The sequence below is a fragment of the Anastrepha obliqua genome, chromosome 3 (assembly GCF_027943255.1).
Source record: "Anastrepha obliqua isolate idAnaObli1 chromosome 3, idAnaObli1_1.0, whole genome shotgun sequence".
Classification (NCBI taxonomy): Eukaryota; Metazoa; Arthropoda; class Insecta; order Diptera; family Tephritidae; genus Anastrepha; species Anastrepha obliqua.
In genome coordinates, this window is record NC_072894.1 from 20,651,561 (window position 1) to 20,673,731 (window position 22,171).

At 35.9% G+C, this 22,171-nt stretch overlaps 1 protein-coding gene and 1 long non-coding RNA gene across 3 annotated transcripts; both read right to left on the reverse strand.

The window, feature by feature from the left end:
- Positions 1–13,583: 13,583 nt before the first annotated feature.
- LOC129240293 (uncharacterized) lies at positions 13,584–15,368 on the reverse strand. The gene is made up of 2 exons (XR_008582058.1): positions 15,231–15,368; positions 13,584–13,688 (listed from the first exon to the last, which is right to left on the reverse strand). It is a non-coding gene; the product is annotated as an uncharacterized LOC129240293 (long non-coding RNA).
- Positions 15,369–18,296: 2,928 nt separating this feature from the next.
- Positions 18,297–19,622, reverse strand: LOC129240865 (tRNA N(3)-methylcytidine methyltransferase Mettl2). Of its 2 annotated transcripts, none has more exons than XM_054876900.1 (2): positions 19,418–19,622; positions 18,297–19,213 (listed from the first exon to the last, which is right to left on the reverse strand). In XM_054876900.1, exons 1-2 carry the CDS (start codon positions 19,537–19,539, stop codon positions 18,385–18,387), a joined length of 951 nt encoding a protein of 316 aa, XP_054732875.1. In that variant the 5' UTR covers positions 19,540–19,622; the 3' UTR covers positions 18,297–18,384. The 2 variants fall into 2 exon arrangements, with proteins under 2 accessions (XP_054732875.1, XP_054732874.1); XM_054876899.1 differs by having other exon boundaries at positions 19,276–19,523.
- Between the last annotated feature and the right edge of the window lie 2,549 nt (positions 19,623–22,171).

The following is a 22,171-nucleotide window of genomic DNA, read 5'->3' on the forward strand; positions in this document are numbered from 1 at the left end:
CGCAGATTTACTACCTGTGATCAATAATATGAGGAATATATCGATTTTCTCACGTGGAAGAAAAGAAGTTGCCGGTACGAATCAATGCGTAATAAGAGTTTTTAAAAAATTAAAAAAAAAAAAACGAATGAATAAACGTCAATACTTTGTGTTCTCTGTCCGTCTTTGGAATACCTTACCTTACAAAATTAAACGTATAAAAGAAAGCTCGTGTTTCAAAAATAAAGTGCTTCGCTATCTTGCCGAAAATTGCTGAATGTACTCAAATGGATCCACATTATTTAAATCTCTTCCTATTAATCCCTACTCCTACTACTACTATTTTTACCTTACTTTCCTTTTAATACTTTCTCCAACTTATACTTCTTTACTACTATCTGTAATTTTAACTTTAATTTTGATTTTACTGTTAATCCTTTTATGTAAACTATGCTTAAGGTCAATCATTGTAAAAATAACCTGTGGTTGTATGTTTTGACTTTAATAATAAATAAATAAATAAAATAAAATCACAAATAATTTATGCATAAGAGATTTATTCATTTATTTATTTCATTTAAAAAGATTATTATTCCAATAAATCCCAACTCCGGTATGCGTTCATAATAATAGTAGTGCGACATATTGCAAAGTCTAAACTATTGTTGTATTTTTTGTATTTTAATTTTTTTTTTAATTTTTTTTTCTAAATAAATTTATTATAAATATTTTTTTTTCTAAATATTTTTTTTATAAATATTTTTTTTATAAATTTTTTTTCATCAAATTTGTTATATTTTTTTAATTTATTTATTGATTTTTTTAGATTTTTTTTTAATAAAAAAGGTTTACTTAAATTTTATCAACGCAATTGGAACAGAAAGTAAGTGGTTTTATGCTTGCGAAACATGAAAACAGTAAGAAAATATCTTTCCATTGATACCTTGGAAGCCCAAATTGGTTATTGGCAATTCAAGTTTTCCTTAAATCTATTTTAAAAACTTCATTATTTTGATTTTGTTGATACAATTTTGAAACATTTTTATGGAGATTTTTTAAGCTTAAACTGTGCTATCGTTAAAGGTGATTTTTTTTGGAAAACAATATTTTAAAAAATCAATTTTCCTTATAAAAAATTAGATTTTTTGAGGTGTTTTCCCATAAATGCGATAACTGTACCCATTTTTTTTATGTACGAGCATACATACATTTTGAAGATCATCTATTTTTAAATTTTTTATGTATATTTTTTATTTGTTCATGTATTTTTTTATTTTTTTCTATATTTTTTATTTTGTATAAAAATATCTTATCTTTTATTTTTTTATTTTTTTTATTTAGTTTTTTATATTTTTTTTTATTTTTATTATTATTTTTTTTTTATTTATTGTTATTTTATTTATTTCAGTTTTTTGTTGAATTTTTTGGTATATATTTTTTTGATTTAATTTTTTTTTATTTAATTTTTAAGCTATGTTTTATTAAATTTTTGTATGTTTTGTAGCTATTTTTTTATTTATTTTTTTATTGCTTATTTTAGTTTTTTTACCTAATTTTTCTATTATATTTTTTATTTAATTGTTTTATTAAAATATAGTTCATACTGCAATAACAATCATATAACTCGGTACTACAATTGAAATAATTTTCATCGAAATTTCAAATTTTTTGCTCAGAATCCTGTGTGCGTCGTTTTTGTAGCCCATTCAATTTCGGTATAATATTTTGCCATTTTAAAGTGGCTGAAAATTCCAATTCGAATGCTCTAATTTTTTTATATGACAAGCCCTTCAGCAAATAAAATTTGTGAAAAATCAACGCGATTTTTAAGCCACTTCAAACTATTTTTCTATGTTCACATAACCCCACAGAAAGAACTGTTAGCTTGAAAAAATTATGAAAACGATGCCCGAAGTATAATGATATGGAGTTGCTTTTGATACCATGATAATGGGATCCAATCCTTTCATATGAGTATAATCCCGACACTTTTTGATGAACTTTGTTTCTGATCGAGATTATCATGATCTTGAACAACCTAGAATTTTTCTTACGGCTTATATGTCTACGAAATTAACCCTTCTAAGATCTTGGATCACCAGATCGATGGCATAATGAATTCAGCAAATTACATCGATATTTTGCAAAAGGTATGCTGCCTTATGCAACAGAAGAGTTGCCGATAACTTTGCGCTTTCCTTTCTAAGCACTCAGCTGCTGCCACTAAAACACTGTTACGTGCTGCCCACCTAGAGTCCAGAACTCAACCCTACTGAGAATTTATGAAGAACCATGAAGCGGGAACTCTCTAAAATGCCAAGACCATCTCTTAAAAGGGATTTACGACGAAAAGTATAGTCGATGGTGTTTTCTATTAATTTTTTATCGGAAAGCTAAATTTGTGTGTTGTTGCTAAGAGCACGAGATCATTACAAGAAAACGTGCATACAACAGTTCATCATCGCATGAATTGATTGAATGCATACAAAAGCTAAGTGTCTTTCTTTTTTTGCCACTACTGTATATCTGATAAAAAAAAGAAATTACTCACAATTCTCTTGCTATTCAACATAGAACAACAACACCAAATGTAAAAAACAATAGCATTATTGCTCATACTGTTACAACTTCAAACGCACAATGAAGGCATATTAATTAAGTATATTTTTGGCGTGCAGGCATGCGCTTACGTTTGTGTGTGTGCCAGAAAGTTGTAGTTGAATTCACTTTTATCACTTTTCATAGCATAGTTGGTGCCGCTTGAAATGATAAAGTGGGGAAAGGCCATGTCAGTGACAATTTCATTCTACATTAGCCAAAGTTTTTGAAAAAGAAAAAAATCTAAAATAGACAAATTAATATGCAAACACGCTTTCAAAAAGCAAAACAAAGTGAAATGGCTTATTACTTATTGACCGTCGGTCATTGTCATTGGCGTTGTAGCGCAAACGTCAATCAGGTTTGCTGACTTGAAGAAAGCTACTCAAAAGCCAATTCCCGTGAGTTTACAAAAAGAAAAGATATAAATTTTTGTTGAATAGCCACAATTACTAGCCGCTTAACCCGCTTTAGCACGCCTATTTAAAACCTAAGTAGGCAAATATTCGTACGTTCAAATATGGCAATCCATAATCTGCATGCAAATTTCAAATTAACTGTCATTTTCGCCGGCTGTGACTTCTGGCTGCAATGTGTGAGTGCTTGACTGATTGTCATGTTTACTTTTCGCTTGAATTTCAGTTAATTTTTATTTATTTATTTTTTTGCTCAATCTTATTTGTTTGCGCTTTACGTTTGTTTATCTATTTTATTTGCCTGCCTGTCAATTCCGCACTTTCAGCATATTCGTATGTGTTGAGTAGCTTCATAAGTCACATGCGCGAATGAACTTTGGGTTGGAAGTAACAAATTTCATTTTATTTTTTATTTTAAAATTTTTCGGTTACTTTCCACTTTATGAAATTCATTCGACCAACTTGTTAATTGTTTATGCAAATTTTTCTTTTTTTTTTCTTTTTGATATTTTCTGTTTACTATTGCAAAAGTTTGCATTTGCCTTAACGCTTTTGATAGCGATCGCTCGATTAAGTATGCACACATGGATATGTGTGTGCACATGTGTGTGTATATAAACTTTTTTGATAAATGTAATCATAAAATTAATGTACTTTTATACCAAACGTGAAATTATTCCGGCGCCAGAGAAGAAATTCTCATTTCAATCTATTTGCAAATAGAAATTTTAATTTTTTTTAAGTAGGAGAAATCAGTTAAAGTAATAAAGTTGAAAAAGATAAAAAATTTGCACGTGTGTGCATCTATTTGAGTGGAGGAATTTATTCAAGGAAATTTGAGAGATCGCATGAATTAGGTCTTTGGGGTAAATTAAGGTCAGAGAATGAATGTAGAAAGACGAGCACCTGCAAGCTCATCTATTCCTTTTAACAAAACTCGGATAAGAAATTTCACCACAGCAAAGCCAAATTGAATATAATTTCCAATTCCCGTTTTTTCTATGCTTTCCAGTTTAATTACGTATAAGAGTCCAATTTGCTTGACATTTTGTTTTTTTTTTTAAATAGTTGTAATTGAAAAAAAAAATAAACCTTCGTTCAAGCACGAGTAAATTGTATCTCGAACAGCTGTGTAAAATTTCATCAAGATCGGCTGAGTAGTTTTCGAGAACATTTGACAACCGACTTTGAAAATACGGTTCCGAGAAAAACCGCGTTTAACGTTTTGAGTAACAATAAAAGTGGCTTGGAGCGCACACATTCCAAAGGCTGTATCTCCGAAAATATTATTCAGATCGACTTAAGGGGGGAAGCTGGTCTAGAATTTTGAAAAAATCGAAAAATTTTTTTTTGTCTTAAAAGGTGCTTTAGGGTCTTAGAAATAATATACCAAATGAGGGATGCCCGCAAAAATGTCTAAATGCCCAAATTTTTCATTCGACGGCAGTGCCTCGCAGGTATGCCCCGAACGCTATTTACAACTTTAAACGCGTTTTTCTCGAAATCACTTTTTTTAAACTGGCCGAAGACATAACTCGAACAAATCTTTACCGATTCTTACAAAATTTTGACAATACATTCGAAATACCTTTCTCCGGAGACGTACGTAGGATTTTTTATTTATATTACATAGTTTTTTTTTTAATCAACAATTTTATGTCGTTGTTTATAGTGAAAATTGTAACTTTTTGTTCAAACGTGCACCATTTCGCGAAAAAACAAAATATCGAAAAAATCCTACGTACGTCTCTTTCTGTTGTTATATAGAAACTAAAAAAATTTTATTATTTGATCCGGGACAAAAATTAAGGAGTTTACGTCTTCGGCAATGGACCCACTAGAAAAAAAGGCGCCTTAGGAGAACTGCTGGACAGCGGCCATTTTGAAATTAATTCAGACGAAAAATTTTGTATTTGTACCATGAAAGCTATATTATTAAACCTATTTCACAGATTTTCGATTGATTCCTTTGTTGAGTCAAAATAAATTCATAAAATATGCCCATTTTTTGCGCTCTAGACCAGCTTCCCCCCTTAAAAATTTAGAATAATATTCTTGAGATGTTGTAGAATTTAATAAGCAAAAAAAATCGATTTTTGAACCCACGAAACCCATGTTACCCCTTAAACGCCCAAACTCTGTTTACAAAAATTACCACAGTTGACTGAGCATGGAGAAACCCATTCTAAAAAAATGTATACAGTTGTGGCCCGTTAACCCAAGGATGATATATTTCAAGGTTTTCTTGATAGCTGTGATGAAAAAAAAATTGTTTGAGGGGAACTTGGCTGGCACATCATTCGGGATATGTGAAAAAAATCAACACCGCCAATGCTAATGCGTTCGTATATCACTAACCCAAAGCTAAATTTTGTTGAACACATTCCAAGTGACGTCAGCCCATCAGCTGATTTCGTCGAATTCGCTCAGAGCCGAATAACAGTCTGTTACATAGACCGCCTCCAAAATAATCATTTCACCGGCTCTCAGAGATTTTCAAGAAATCAGCTGATTAGCTGACGACGGTTTGTTTACGAAGAAACTCAGATTTCGTTGGTTAATGTACGAAAAAATTAATACAGCCCCCGCCCATGTTACTTCTTTGCCGTCTGAAGATCGACTGATTGGATTAGTGTGTGAATATGTGCGAAACGAGCGGGCACAATTCTGCAGCCGAGTCCCAGGTGACGTAGCTGCCGAGGTTACTTACAGAATTTTGCTTTTCGGATAGCCAAACCTGGTAATCTAGCATATCCTTGGAAAAATCGGTCCGGATTAGGTTCATTGGCTCCTTTTCCCAAACTCAAATAAGAAAGGGACTTGGAAAAGTTACATTGTTGTTGTTGTTGTTGTAGCAGAAATACTAAACCCAGTCAGTGCAGTGCAAATCACCGGTCATCTTCGTCTGACTCTCATTGTGCCAATATTACGTGGATCTCACGGGGAAGCTGCTGTAGGTAGTGGCTGGACTCCGATTACGGCGTTCGGTGGCCGGGAGCTTAAATTGTCTGTCTAAACACTGTCTGGTCCAGTTGTCTGTGCGTTTTGTCCTGGATCTCGTCGGCGTAATTGAGGAGGAGTCTCCTGACGTGTCTGGAAGGCGACTCTGACTGAAGCAGGTGTTTGCAAAGGTGAAACCTGCGGTAGCACCTAAGCAGAAACTGTTTGGTGAGTTGTGCTCCTCTACCGGGAGCGTCTGTGCCGCGTTGTGAAGGTGTTGAAGAGGGGGCATCAGGAGGCATCAGGAGGCAACCCGTCGCTGTCCAAATAGCAGTGTTCATTCCCATGGCAAGCGGTTCTACGTAACCGGAATGACTCGGGCTTCTCCCGACCGAGGACTGTCGCCCCAGTAAACTAGCCCTGTCATAGTGATGCTGATCGGCGAAAGCCGGTCGCACACCTAGAAAATCCTCACACCACCCCAATAACTTTCGGACAAATGCTTTGAGGCCGATAATCGAGTCACCGGAATAGCTAATGAGCAGTCAAACTAGACCTTGCTAAGATCAGTGGAACTGTCAAGTGTTGCCATAGATAGCTAAGCTACAAAAAACCACCTGGGCAGCTTCGCTTTCAGTATCAAATATGCTGGAAGGAGAAGAGAGAGACACAGTTGTTGTTGCAACCGTTTACCAAGCGCTGCCAGGCACAGTGAAATCACGGGCTGCCAGCGTCAATCTCCTCTAATGGTAGCCCCCAGAAACAAGCAAACAACTTCTCATCTTCACGGTTACTTTCCCTCACTGTGTGGCATTAGACTTCAGAATATGGAAGAACCTTCCTTCTACATATACTCTAAATTGAATTGATGCAAAAAACGTTTGAAGTTTAGCAGTGACGCCGGTTAGTTCTACGTTGCCAGAATGGCAAAGGACTGTAATTTCAACAACATTACCCAAAAAGTTATGGCAAGTGTTCCATGCTACTTCAAAAACAACAGCGATGGTCCTATATTTTCGACCTAAGAGTGCCGTTATCGTCGGCGACACAGTTATTGCAACCTAACCTAATTTTCTAAACAAATAATTCCTTTCCCATAAGTTTTAACTGTTTTTTAATGAAAAAGAATGTTACAGGATTACTCAAATTATTTATTTTCTTCAAATTTAACCGAAAAATACTTGGTGATAGGAGAAAGTTTTTGTTTGCGCGGACTATTCTGCTCTGGTTGTTATAGGAGAGTTTTTGTTGGCGGATTATTCCGTCTCATGATGCAAAAGGGTTAATAATGTCAAACACACAGGGTGGCTCAAATACTATATTAGTATATTTTTAATAATTAAATTAAACTAACAAGTACATAACGTAGTTAAGTCGCAACCCAGAGGCGACCAATGAGTATAGTCAAGACGGTTTATAATACGCTTTCCGAAGTGAGTACAAGAAATATCGACTTTCTTGGAATATGTAATATTCTGGACCATCATAATAAAACCAATGGTTAACCACTAATACAGGCATAAAACGACTAATATGATTCCCCGCAGATACGGCAGAAATAATGTGAATTTTTACCCACGACCTCATCAGTATTCATTAACATTGAGTGCACTTATTGACATTCGAAGGGCCATCCGCAGGCAGCAACCACTTAATTCATTGCCAAAATGGCCAGCAAATGCCTTCCAACTTCAATAGAGTAATTAAATAAGCAGATCGAGCATACATACATACACAAAATCATCAAAAAAGGAGTAGTAAAAAAAGTGTGTGTCCACTTAAAAAAACCAACCGATAAAACACGGGAATCAAATAGTCTAGACAAGCTATTCCATATGGAATGGTGGAAATGTACGAGTATGTAACGCACAGCACGCAGAGACATAGTCCAGCTGACACATACGGTCACACAGCAGAAGCTATGCGGAAGTAAACAACCCCCACAGGCAAACAGACTGTCGCAGCAGTAGATGCAGCCAGCAAATAGCTTACAAAAGCCGGCGTACAAAACAATGAAAAGGCTGACCACCAATAAGGAGTGGGAATGTGCACACGACGGACAGCCAGCTGTGTTGTATCGATGCAAGATGACTGAAACTGAAGGCAGCGTATAGGGGTGAGTCACGTGTGATGGCGGATGGGGGGTAGATTAGCAGCGCGCCGAAAGTAGGGAGGGTTTAGCGTTAGCGGTGCAAACGATACGGGCGTTACTACACCAAAATGGAAATAAATATTTGCAATAAATTGAGTTGCGAATTTTATAGTAGAAAATTGTCATTACCTGCATTGCAATAAAGAAAGTGAACTGCTTTATGTGCTTGCATTGGAGTGTTAAATTCAAAAATAACGATTATAAAACGATTTCTCACTTCCTAATATGGCGCACATTCTGTTGTGGCACGAATGTACGTATGTAAGCAAAAATATGGCCAAGAACCCAAAACACGTCAGTCTACAAACACTTGCAGACGGAAGAAGGAGCCACGCACTATAGACACTGAATCGTGTTCAACTTATGGCGCAGACGGCAAACAGATTTACATAAAAGCACAAAACAAGTTTAGCCACAAATGAAGCGAACTAAACTACAGAAAAAGATAAAAAATTATTTTCATATGCATACATACATATGTACATGCAGTATACATATTTTTACTATATTGCAAAAGCAACACAATTCAAGCCCCGAACGAAATGAAATTAAACAAACCGAAAAAGTTGTTGCCAAGAAGCAAAATGACGAGCGGAATAAGAAGATATGGCAAAACAACAGTGCCCGCAAAGTCCTGCCCACGGGCCAAAAACGCTAGTCCAATGAGGCAAAATATTCTTTTTTATCTTCATGAGTGTTTGTTGCTAGAAGCTCAACGCAATATTCTCTTATTACCTTAAGATATTTGCATTTTTTCTTTTTGGAATTTACATTTTTTTTTAATATCTTTCAATTGTCAGCGTCTTTCCATGTTTCCTTTTATATCGTTCTTCAGCATAAAGAATACTCGCCAAATATGGCCGGTAGCCAATTGACGGCCGGTTCTATTCCGCAGAATAAACTGCCTGGCCGACCGGCCAACCGGCCGTCCGCGTCATCGAATGTAGTCCATTAATGTGTGCTGACGCCACAATGGGTTAATAGCCAATGTGTGTCTCGTATTTTAGTGTCAGCATTATTGAATGTCATAAAGATACACTCGTATATTTTCGCTTTTTCGTTTCAAGGGAGACCGAGAGCGCATATATTAACGAGTTGAAATGATAAAAAAAGAGTGCAGCATTTTTTTTAACATAATTCCTTTTAGAGTTGCTTGCTGGTCCAGTCTTATTAATCGAGCCGATAAGCTATTCCTAACTTTAAAGTGCACTTTGACATTTTTATTTTGCTCCACTGCTTGACAAAGGTACAAAACAAGACCAAACACTGGCGTAAAGGTGCTTTATTTTGCTCAAATATATTCAAGACTGGTAATGCCGGTAAGCAAAACCAGTTGTTCTCTATTAATTTCACTTCACTTTAAGACTAACTACACATTTTAAAAGAGACATTAACTAACACTTTAAATATAAATATATCGACTCGAAATTGACAGGAAACACTTCTATGCTCAAAAAGACTCCTAAAATGGCTCAAAATTTAACATGAAAAAATAAGCATAAAAATTATGTAGCAAGAAGTCACCGAAAAAAAAATGCATATGCACTCATAGCACGCTTTTGTTTATTTATATAAGTTATGTGGGTATATATGTGACATTTTTAGTACTTTTACCTTACAAAAAGTCTTATTCCGAAAAGACCAAAGTTCTAGGCAGCTGGCTTTAAAGCTTTCGGCTTAATGTACCGCCCAGAATGATAATAAATAAAAATTGCCGGACAAGGTGAAGAATATGCACCGCTAAGCTATAAAAGAAAAAGCAGAAATAAAGACCTATACCCCTTTTTATGCTGATTACAAAGGTCTTCAAAAGTCAAAGATCAATTTTAAGCATTTTAAGAACATTAATATCAAAACAATTTCGGGAATTGTTCATTTAAAAAGCATGGGTTGCACATACTCTTGCTGGAATGTTGGTACAACTGTCCTCTATAGTGTCGGAGAGTTTGAGCGTGATCTGTCAATTAGCTTGTTTTTGGCATTTAATTATATCAGTGAACCGCAGGTTTGCTCTGCGATTTTCACTATACATAAAATTTGTCTTACATTTTGTGTTTTGAACGGGATTTCGCGTGCCGAATCGTTGAAAATGTTGCAGAAAGCCTGTGGAGAGTGTGCTTTATCCAAAACACGAGTGATATAAGGCTCTTGCAGAGAGCTGAGAAGTCGTGGAATATTTGCCTCGCACTGGTCGCCCATCAACGTCTCCAACGAATGAAGACGTCGACAAAGTTAAGGAAATTGTACTAGAAAACCATCATTTAAGTTTGGGGGCGGTAGCTCGTGACCTTAGCGTGTCTCACGAATCAATTCGCGACATTTTGCTGCATCAATAGGGCATGAGACGCGTGGTTGCTCGACTCGTTTCAAGAGAGTTAACCTTCTTTCAAAAAATTCATCGCTGAAGATATGCTTGAGCAAGTGAATTCGGACCCAACCATAACCCAATTCCAGCGCATCATAACCGGTGATCAGTTAAGGGTTTATGAGTTTTACATGCAAACTAGTCAACAAGCGCCTGAATGGCGCTATGCACATGAGTCGAAACCCAAAAAATTACGTCAAAGTCGGTCATAAGTGGAAGTCATGCTACTCGTTTTCTTTGATTATGATGGAGTTGCGCACTCGGAATCGTTCCATATGATTCTACGGTAAATAAGGAATATTATTTGGAAGTTATGCGACGTTTGAGAAAGAATGCGAGTAGGAAACGGCCCAATTTGTGGAAAGAAAATTCATGGATCTTGCAACACGACAACGCACCGTCTCACAAGGCTCATATTGTGAACACTTTTTTGACCACAAACTCGACAAATATCATCGAACAACCACCGTGTTCACCGGATTTAGCCCCCTGTGACTTTTTCCTTTTCGCAAAACTTAAACAGCCACTCCGCGGACGCCGCTTTCAGTCGATAGAGGTCGTTAAGGAGAATTCGCTGAAGGAGCTGAAGAAGGTATCCTTAAACGCATTTAAACGGTGTTTTGATAACTGGACTAATCGTTTGCATATGTGTATTGCCTCGAATGGATCCTATTTTGAAGGCGACAAAATAAATTTTGATGATTAAACAATTATTTTGCATTTTATGGAACAATTCCCGGTACTTTTTTTACACAATGTATCTCCAAAACTGTTTGACTGTTTGCAAAACCTTCGACATCATTGGGAAGTTAATTAAAATGCTGGTGCAAGTTTTTATGTCAGTTTTAGAGAAAATAAAAGTTTTAAGAAAAATACAAAATTTTCATTTTTTTTTTTTTTCAAAAATATGCCGCATTAACACAATGTAAATATAATTTCATGGAAAAGTTTTTATAATTCTTAAATTTGACCTATGATCCTCGATATCTCATAAATTTTTAATTACCATAAGTACAGTTGTAATCAGCGCAGAAACTTCTATCGAACTAAATTTTTTTCTCTATCATTTTTTTGTTACTGTTTTTTTGATCAAATTTTTTTCGTTTTTAATCAAATTCTCCTCTGTTATTTTACGCAACATAGAAGAGCTGGTGATCAATTTTGTGTTATTTTATAAAAAAAAATTTTTAGATTATAGCACTCTTAATTTATTAGTGTTTTTTTTTCATTGTTTAGTTCCACGAACTATAACCTATTACTTTAAAAGATTCGAAATAAATAATATTTAAAGCGAATTGAAATATTTCGATGTTTATAAAAAAAAATTTAGATTATGGCAGTCTTAATTGGGAGCGTGTCATTATTCTGTATTACAAAATTCTGTAGATTGCAAAAAAATTAATTAAAATAAAATTCTGCTTTTTAAAATTCTGCTTTCCAAAATTCTGCTTTTTCACAATTCTGCACGTTTAATGCGAAAAATTCTGTTTTATTCAAGTTTTGTGATTTTCGTCGTACAAGAAGTAACAAAATAATCATTTATTCTATAAATATACATATGTATATGTTTAAGCGATAACAATATTTTAGTTTAGCCAATTACAATATTTTTTGCAATTCTTTTTAAATATGTAGTGTGACTTAATCATTTCTTTTCTTAATAATTCTTTGCAGCTGTTCGTTTTTTTTTAAAGAGTTCTACGCAAAAATACTGTGGATTCTATCGAAACTGAAGAAAAAATTATTATTATTATTATTTTTTTTTATTTAATATCTCGAATAATAAAAAAACAAAAATAATAATAATAAATTAAATAATTACATTACCTCTTTAACATTGTTAACATTATATTTTAATACAGAATTTTGAAAGCAGAATTTTAAAAAAGCAGAATTTTGTTTTTAGAATTTTGTACATACGGAATTTCGACACCAACCCGTCTTAATTTACTAGAATTTGTTTTTTTTTTTCAATGTATTTATTTAGTTCTATTACTCTATTACTTTAAAAGATCCTAAATAATTAATATTTAAATTATAGTATTTCGATGTTTAATGGAATCATAAACCTTAAAAAAAAATTATAGAAACTAGGAACACTTGTCTGTTATGGTAACACTTAATTCTCTCTTATATGACATTTTGTTAGTCATATTTTTTCCATTTCACTAAGCCGCTTAGACGTAGTGCAAAGAAAAAATTGTTCTATGTTGACTTTTAACAACAAACGTTCAAAATTTCATTAAAAAGTGAAACAGTTAGCAAACCACTGCTTACTCATCACCTAATTCATCACTTATTTAATCTTGCTTTTTCTTTTTTCACTGAGAAGCATAAAATAAAGTTTTATTATGACACCCACATTGCATAACCACACTGGTAGGTGCTTATTCGCACAAAAGGGTAACATCTCAAAAATTTCGTAGCCAATAAAAAAAAATTGTTGTTCCCGATAGAAGTACGAGTACATAGTTCCAAACGTGCTTTGTTCATAACTTTACAGCTATTCGCTATTCGCCTAATAAATACAAATAAATATACGTAGTAATGGTAGGCATAGCACAGAACAGATATGTCGAAATGTGCACCAAACTGAGAGTGATCACATTTTCTCATTTATCCCAATCATCTTTTAAGTAAAAAAGGTTAAAATGCAGTTAAAATGTTTTGTTATGGAATTCCTCGTAAAGGTTAGGTTTAAATAAATCCAAGTGGGCTCAATAACGCAGGGCTGGTGTGGCACCAAAGTTTTCGTATTTTCACTTTCTATTGCTTCTTTTTTTTTTTTTTTTTTTTGTTATCATATTTTCCCTAATTTTTTAAGTTACTTTACATATTGCTTTCTATGCTTTAGATATATTTGTGCATTCAACAACAAACACAATGGCATTAAGTCACGTCATTTGCCGTATTTTCTGTTATTCAGTGCTTTTTAAATACTCACCCAAAGTTGCGTTCCCCAACTCATCTTGTTGGCGCTTTCTGCTGCTTCCTCCGCCAGTTTTGCGATCGATTTTTAATGCTAAGCAGTGAATTCTCAATTAATAGGTTTGAAGTTCAGTGCTTTATTTTTGCGCTGTTCAAAAAATACCTTCGTCTTAGGCGATTTGAAGGAATAATTTTGATTTTGTACACACTATAAAAAAAATTCTTATTCACTCTTGTTGGTGGGGTGGAACACAACCGCCGACACGAATTGCAAGCGGGTTGAAAAGATATTTCCAATTCACACAGGCTTCTAAAGTGAAACGAAAAATAGTGAGAAACTTTAGTTTCAGTAAACAAAAGAAAAATTAAAAATAAATTGTTAGTGAGTGCGAGAATCAAGCAACGCGAGAATCAAGTACGCGCAGGTAGAACGCGACGCCGAGCTGCAGGCAAGTAAGACCGGAAAGAAAATACGTAAAGCAAACTGGTAATATAGCCGAAACTGAATTCCAATTCAAGAATTGCTTCACACGCTTTCAAATGTATGCATGTATGTATGTATGTATGTATGTACATATGACGGTTATAACGCTAACTGATTGCGATGATGAAGTTGCTGGTTTCTACTGCAATCGCGACTACGTCCACTACACGAACAACAACTTATATTGCGCTGCTACACGAGTTTTTATTTATATTTGTGCAATTGTAACTTTGTTTGTTGTTATTGTCACTGGCCGCAGCGCCTTTTCTTGCACTTATAAATTACGAATCTCGAGAAATACACAGAAGAAGCTGGGAAAACGAAAACCGCGATAAATATAGTGCACAAAACGGAGCAGACGTAAAAATGGGACGTAACAGAAAACTTTATTTTAATGGCACAATGTGAATACACTTGAGTATTTTTCTAAACAAGCCATTTACATACTACATATGTGGCGTTGTGTAATTCTGAATCTTTGTTGCTGCGAATTTACACAATTATATGTTCTCAATGAGGCGTGTTTTTGCGAATATTTGCATAGAAATAGTTGGCATTTTAATGCTGAATTATTTTAAGGACCTCCTTTGTTTGCGTTTATTTGCTTCCGATGCACTCTCAATTTGTCTACTACTTTACAAGTTTGATTATATTTTCTGGGTTTTCTGCCTCTCCAATGCGCTTGCACATTTCACTACAAATTTGGCAATTTTCGCGAAATTTATTTCACACAAGTTTCCATCAAAAGAAAAACACAAACAAAAATAAAATAGAATATTGATTTAGATTTTTCATTATTTGAAAACTCTCACGCTCATTTTGTATTTAAATACGCGTCATATATTTTTGTTTTCACATTATTTTTCTAGCTATCAACCAAATAATTCATTATTTTGGAAAAAAACAAGTAGCACGATCCAATTTTTGCACTCATGTGGACCTTGAGCAAAAACTTAAGATGCTCAACAAAATCTCAATGGCCGAAGCTGAATTCTTAATTAATGGCACTAGCCCAATTGCTACAGTCGAGATATGTATGTTGTGGCAATTCGAAAATATCCAATATTCCAATAAACAAATTAAATTGATCAGACGCGTGCTGAAAAAATTTGCACATTAGAATCGAATTGCACACAAACAATTCGCTTTTCGTTGATTTTCTGCTTTTTGTTGTATTATCTTTTGTTCGTTGTTTCCCACTGTCTTCTTACTTCACACCACCGTTCGCAGGTGTGCATTTGTATAAATGCGTGTGATTCACCGTCTTCTACCACATTTTTTCATCAATTGGTTCGCACATAAAATGTTTTTACTGAATTTTCGTTTTCTCACAGCCACCGCCCTTGCGGATCACAAATTAACACTCACAAATTCTAGCAAATATTATTAATTTAACACTGTAAATTTTTCGCATCCAATAATTTTATCCATGGAAATTTTCCTCAATCACATAGTAACAACAACACTAAAGCGGCGTTACATACGACTTGCCGCAATTTATGCCTCGTTTACCTGGAAATTCACTCGAAAACTAACTCGAATTTTGCCAGCAGGTTTTCGTGAACACTGACCGGCACAGTGCGGCCAAGTCAACGAAGTTTTGGAGGGTTGCATTTGGGGTGTGTATTCGGTTCACAAAATAGATACGAATTAGTATTTGACAACAATAATTATAAATGTTCAGATATTTTTTTATCTATATATATAAAAATGAATTGCTGTTCGTTAGTCTCGCTAAAACTCGAGAACGGCTGAACGGATTTATCTTATCTTGGTCTTGAATTATTCGTGGAGGTCTAGGGAAGGTTTAAAAGGTGAGAAAAATTCGAATAAAGATATAGGTCAAAACGTGGACCCGGGTAACCTTCGGACGTGTATGTACAATATGAGTATCAAATGGAAGCTGTTGGTGAATGCTTTAGTTCAGAGTATTTTTCATGCCGCTCCGTGATAAGGGTCTCGAGGTAGAGACCAAAACGTGGACCCTAGAATGTGTTTGTACAATATGGATATCAAATTGAAACTGTTGGTGAATGCTTTAGTACAGAGTATTTTTCATGCCGCTTCGTGACTGGGGTCTCGAGATATAGGTCAAAACGTGGACACGGGTAACCTTTGGTTGTGTATGTACAATATGGGTATCAAATGAAAGCTGTTGATAAGTGCTTTAATACGGGGTAATTTTCATACCTATTGATGACTAGGGTCTCGAAATATATGCCAAAACGTGGACCCGCCGTGTCTTTGCACCGAATTAAACCAAACTTACACACATTGTTAAGGAGGTATTGAAGATGGTTTCCGTATAGTTTGGATACCTATTGGTAGATAGGGTCTCGAGATATAGGTCAAAACGTGGACCCGGGTAACCTTCGGATGTGTATGTACAATATGGGTATCAAATGTAAGCTGTTGGTGAATGCTTTAGTTCAGAGTATTTCCATCCGCTCCGTGACTATGGTCTCGAGATAGAGACCAAAACGTGGACCCTAGAATGTGTTTGTACAATATGGATATCAAATAAAAGCTGTAGATAAGTGCTTTAATACGGGTTAATTTTCATACCTATTGATGACTAGGGTCTCGAAATATATGCCAAAACGTGGACCCGCCGTGTCTTTGCACCGAATTACAACCACGGGTACAGCGTTCTTTTGATCCAGCCATAATGTCGCTTACTTTTTTAACGCTTGGGGCGGAACTGAACTGTCAATATTTCTTTCTGATTTGGATGCCATAAGGAAAAAACGTAAGTGCAATATGTAAAAATTGTTTGTGAATTTTTTTGGAGTGGATTTTGGAACAGTGAATAACTTCTTACGAAATTTGAGAATTTAATGTGAAATCCGAATGAAATTATGTGTGAATGAAATTTTTTTCGTTTTTTTTTTTTGAAAAATATAAATGGATAATGGTTAAAAAAGCTCCAATGCTTAATAAAACATATAAATTGAAACGAAAAATTCATGGATGATCAGGAAAAAAGACATTTGTTTCTTAGTTATTCATATGCGTTGATTTGAAATTTAAAAACAATGTTCTTTTTTCCTGATTTTCAATTTATATTTTATATATATTTTATATTTACTCAAAAACAAATAGAAAAACAAAAAATATTGTTTATGCCAAAGCGCTTGAATAAAGATTAAAGAAATAAATAATATGAAAACCATCGATTGAGGCAACCATTATTAACGGAAAGTACGCAGGTGAAAATGTATGTATTCTTCGAATACCAATGATTCCGACCGATCCTCCCTTTGACTTCAAACGATCGCAATTTCCGGTTCACCTTGCGTTCGCAATGACAATTAACAAGTCGCAAGGCCAATCGCTTAGTGTTTGCGGGATAAATTTAGAAAATCATTGTTTTTCACAAGGGCAGCTATACGTTGCGTGTTCACGAGTTGGGAAACTATCCGCTTTGTTTGTGTTAACGTCAGACCAAAGAACAAAAAATATGGTTTACCAAAGAGTACTTCAAAGAAACGGATAATTTGCGGACACGTATAACGCTTCGATTCAGTATTTACTTTGGATTCACTTTCATTTTTTACTTAGAGAAGTTCAACTAAATTACACTTCATTTTTGTAATCGAAATGAATTCATTACTGTTGTGAAATGAAATGAAATTTTTTTTTTTTTTAAAATAGGTAAAACAAAAAAAATTATTTATCTTCATCTTTTAATCCCCAAACGAAATTTTACAAAAAACGAAGCCATCTGGTGGCGAAACGGAGTTCGCTAGTTATATTATAATAACATCTCAGTTTGTTGGCAAGTATTGAAAACTGATTGCATCAATAATGAAAATTTAATCAAAGTAATTATATTTAATTGTTAATAATAAAATTAAAAAAAAAAAAAAAACGGAACAGAAAATGTTTGCCGAAATTTATTAATTTCAAAGCCTAGCTCATACAAGATAAACACACTATGAATCAAAAGAAATTTCCATTAATAAAAGAAAACGAAATGCACTAAAAGAAATGTCAAACCAACGATTTGCATAAAAATAATTTAACTCAATTCAAAATATGACACTAGAAATAAAGCTAGGGAGCTATCCCATGACAGTCGGTTCTACATTGCCGGAACGACCCGGCCAAGGACTGTCACTTCAGCAGCATTCCCCATATACACATGTATGGAGAATGTTTATGCTGCTACAACAACATAGGGAGCTAACGTATTAACGGTACAGACAAGTAAAGTTACACGTCCGAATATACCGTTAAGTCCAACTATATAAACTCAAATAGTGACGGGGGGAATACGGCTGGCGTTTTGTGTGCTCGTTTAATAATAATTTCATTCATCTCGTTTAAATATCTAATAAAAGAAGAAATTTCAAGTCAGTTAGACTTGCAAACAAAACTTGCTATGAATCATGTGCCTATTCGCTAATTCCAAATGGTAATCACATTACGACGTTATTTAAAAAACAAAATTACATCCATTTATTTCTTATCATTTAGACATTTTTCACAGTGCACAGATTTAGCTTCACTTTCAAAACTTCTATTCCTTTGGCGTTTCATTCACTGGTTTGCGAAGTTTGGTTTGTATCCACACCCTGTACATTTTCAGCATTCGCCCTCGATTTACTTGTAGTCGCCGATCCACTATACTCTGCTCCTCTACAAAACCAACGTTACCGAAGAGATCCCTAACCTCTTCTTGTGTAAAGAAATACACCATTGTGCCATCACCACGCACATAAAAGTTATCTTCCAAACATTTGCCGCTCTTGAAACGTAGCTGTGCCATATCATAGCGACCATAGTCACGGAAGAGCAACAAACCACCTGGTCGCAAGTAACGAAAACAATTCGCAGCTATGCTTTTCATTTTTGCCGGCTCAATCGCTGAGAGTACAAAAATTAGCACAATAATATCCAATGAATTTTCAGCAAAAGGTACTGGCCACTCTTCGAGTGTGGCGTCCATAACAAATACCTCGCAACGCTTGGCATCATATTCTTTGCTCGTACGCAATATTTCAATAGCGCGTGCAGAAAAATCACAGCCATACACTTTTAAATTCGGCTCTTGACTATATTTTAATATTGGCAAAATAGTGTTTCCAACTCCACAGCCCAATTCGAATATGGTACGTTGTTTTTGCACCCCTGTCTCAGGAAGAGCAGCAAGCTCAGCAAATTCTGTAAATAGCCAATGCCGATCCTTGAAGAAGCGGTTTTGGTGCACACCGTAAAATGAGTCCCAAAACTTATCGGCATCATTTTGAAACTTTTGTTTATCCTCCGCTTTCATTTTCTCTGTAGAATTTTTATTCACCGCCGCAAGTGCCTCTTGCTCCTGCTCCTCATCCCATTCAACATTATCCCTAAAGGTATTTAAGAAAAAACGAATAATATGTTTAAGCCAATGATATTTAGGAAATTATACCAAGCATTAAATTGAAATACATCACGTGGATCATTTAAGAATCTACCACCAGTAGCTGGTTTTCGCCGATAGCGCGTATGTTCCCAACTTGAGAACAGGCGCCATTTGAGCGCAATATTATATGTTAACTTCACATAATTACCAAGCGTTGTGCTTAAATACGTCATTGTCATTGGTCAAAAACCGATTTCCAAATTTCGGGCGCTTTTCTTCGGCAATTTCACTCAGCTCCGCTGGATTTTCCTCATTTCCCAATGAAGTCATGTCAAAATAAATGCGGCTAACAATTTGCTCGTATTTACATTTGCGTTTACAGAACTTGCTTCTTGTACGATGGTCCGATCACAATAGCTATACGAGTAGATGTTTTTTGAATCACTTTATTGTGAGCTAAAGTGTAAGTAACTGTGGCACATGCTACAAAAATTCAAGTAAAAACACTTTTCTTTGTTCCAATTTTTGACGGTCACCCTTAGTGTCAGTTTGACAGGTAAATGTGTGATGGTGTGCGTGCTTGGTCTGTTTGCGGGGTTGCAATGCCAAATTAGAATTTTCTTGGTAACATTAAAAATAAGAGAAAAAAAAGCAAAATAATATCTTTGACCTGGAAAATTTACAATAACAAATTTTTTTAACATATTTCTGGGATATAATAATCCTTTTTATTGAGAAATTTCTGAATTTCTAAGTAATTTTTTAGATCTTTTGATACGATTTTTTATAAAATTTTTTTAAATGTTGCCAGCAAAATTTCTTTATATTTGGTACCAAGTGCCGCCGGCAAGCGATTTGATGACCTTGTTCTGTTGTTAAACCTTAGTTGTAATTGCGATTGTGTGCGATGAGAGCTAACTATCAAAGATGACGCCCACTGTTTTGGGGTTGTTAATTGTCGGTTTTGGTGAGTCATCGACTTTCACTCTTAGCTGGTTTTCGACCTTGTTGTTGTTGTAGCAGCATAAACAATCCTCATACATGGACGGGGAATGCTGCTGGAGTGACAGTCTTTGGCCGGATATAAATCCTCGTCGTTCCGGTAACGTAGAAGCAACCGAGTGTCATGGGAACGCTGGATTTTGACCTCTTTCGTCCAGATGGCAAAAAGGGTCGCCGTGTATTTAGTGAGGGAAAGTTGGAGATATAAACCTTTTCTTTGAAACACAAGCCATCAATGTCATTGCCCGGCGCCATTGTCAAACAATTGTCAGTGAGACTCCCTCTGGTGATTGGGGGAGCTTAGAGATGTAAAAATTGGAAATCATTGGTGGAAAGGCACAACCCTGAGGTACACTTTGCTTTATCCTCCTCCTCCTTTTTATGCAAAATTAATTAGTATAGCTATTTAACACTATAAACGCTCTGGATCTCTTCAGCCGGTGACGCCTTATTATTTCTGTTCCTGAGGGCCCTCACCCAGCTTCAGTAGGCCCACAAGCGTGAGGTCATAGCGCGATGTAATCTGGACCACTCTCAAGTGATGTATCATTCGTCGATATCCGAGAGTCCCAATTCTCTCTCGCTCCTCCTATTGCACTAAAGTCTACTGGGATCAAGTCTCTCTTTTAGCTGCTGCGAAGTATACCGTTCCGATGGCATGCTTTGATTTCACATCCAGAGAGACTGCCACCGTGGCAGGGATGGCTGGCATTAATACGGTTTGGGTTACTGGATCGTTGCATGCATACCTTTTGGCTTCATAGTGACAAAATCGAACTGGTAATTCAGCGGAAGCCAACTCTCTGAGAATCCCTCGCTGATTTCAGGTTAAGTCTAAGCTCAGAGTCTAACACGCCAGGTTATATTGTTAAAGCTAATGTTTCGTGATTTAAGAAGTCCGATTGCATTGTCCGCAGACATATTCGCGCCTCTCAGAAGGAATACCAACAAATTATGGTTGGGCTGTGCATTATCCCCTCTTCTTTGCGGGCCTTTTTACCCTCCAAGCCACTCCACGATATTCTCGTCCCTGCAGTCTACAGGTAGAAGAGCTGGCCTAAAGTACACCACGCAGCAAGAAAGAAGGTATACCCAGGCTATAAAAACTTTGTCCACTATAACCTATTGGAGTGCAGTGAAATCTTTCGGTCTAATTGCCTCCGCGGGATGATTTTGGACAGCAACACCATATGAATGTCCTTGAAAGCAGCCGAGTAGCTGGAATGTTATCCACTCTTATTCCGCGGTGTCGAAACGGCAGGAATGCCCTGTCGCAGCCTCGGTCATATTGAGAGCGGCAGGAGACGCTCCATTACCTTTCTGTCTTCGGCCTCTTCCGGGTTAAGCTGCTGGTTTCCTGTTTCTCGTCTTCTGGTGAAAGACAGGGGCTGGTCTTCCTGGGGAATACTTCTTTCTACGACCTTGCAGCCGTTATTCTGCAACTAGGACGGCTACTTCAGGGATTCTAACTCTCTAAGTAACGTAGATATCACTCAACTCCCGCCAAAGCCCTCCTTGGATGATGCATGCTCCCAGGATGTACAGGTGACGACAGGATAACTCCATCGACATCGCATTCCGTTATAACAGCGGGCGTTAACTAACTGTCCGTTACGGGGCTGACTCGTATTTTTCCCGACCAAGGTCTGTCGCTCCAGTAAACTAGCCCTGTTTAGTGTACCGTTCCTCACGCCCAATCTAACGGCACAGGAGCAATCTCTTGCAGCAAGTTCGTTCCAAATACTTCTCTTCAGGGCTGGTATCGAACACAACCCTGGACCAGAAGTATTCTACTGTTGCATCTGCCACAAACGGCTCCACCCGAACTCCACCTCCATCTGCTCAGGCCTTAAGACACACTGGGAATGATCCACACGGTATGCGGCCACGTGTTCCTCCCGCCATCAGGCAGCTCCTGCCTTAACGGCTTCAACGTCAAATATGCCGGCATTACAAACTG

Excerpts from the sequence above, each read along its gene's own strand:
- LOC129240865 (XM_054876899.1), bottom strand. The coding sequence starts at position 19,448 with ATGACAATGACGTATTTAAGCACAACGCTTGGTAATTATGTGAAGTTA. Across the intron at positions 19,214-19,275 it reads GTATTTCAATTTAATGCTTG|GGATAATGTTGAATGGGATG; the intron begins GTATAATTTCCT and ends AAATACCTTTAG.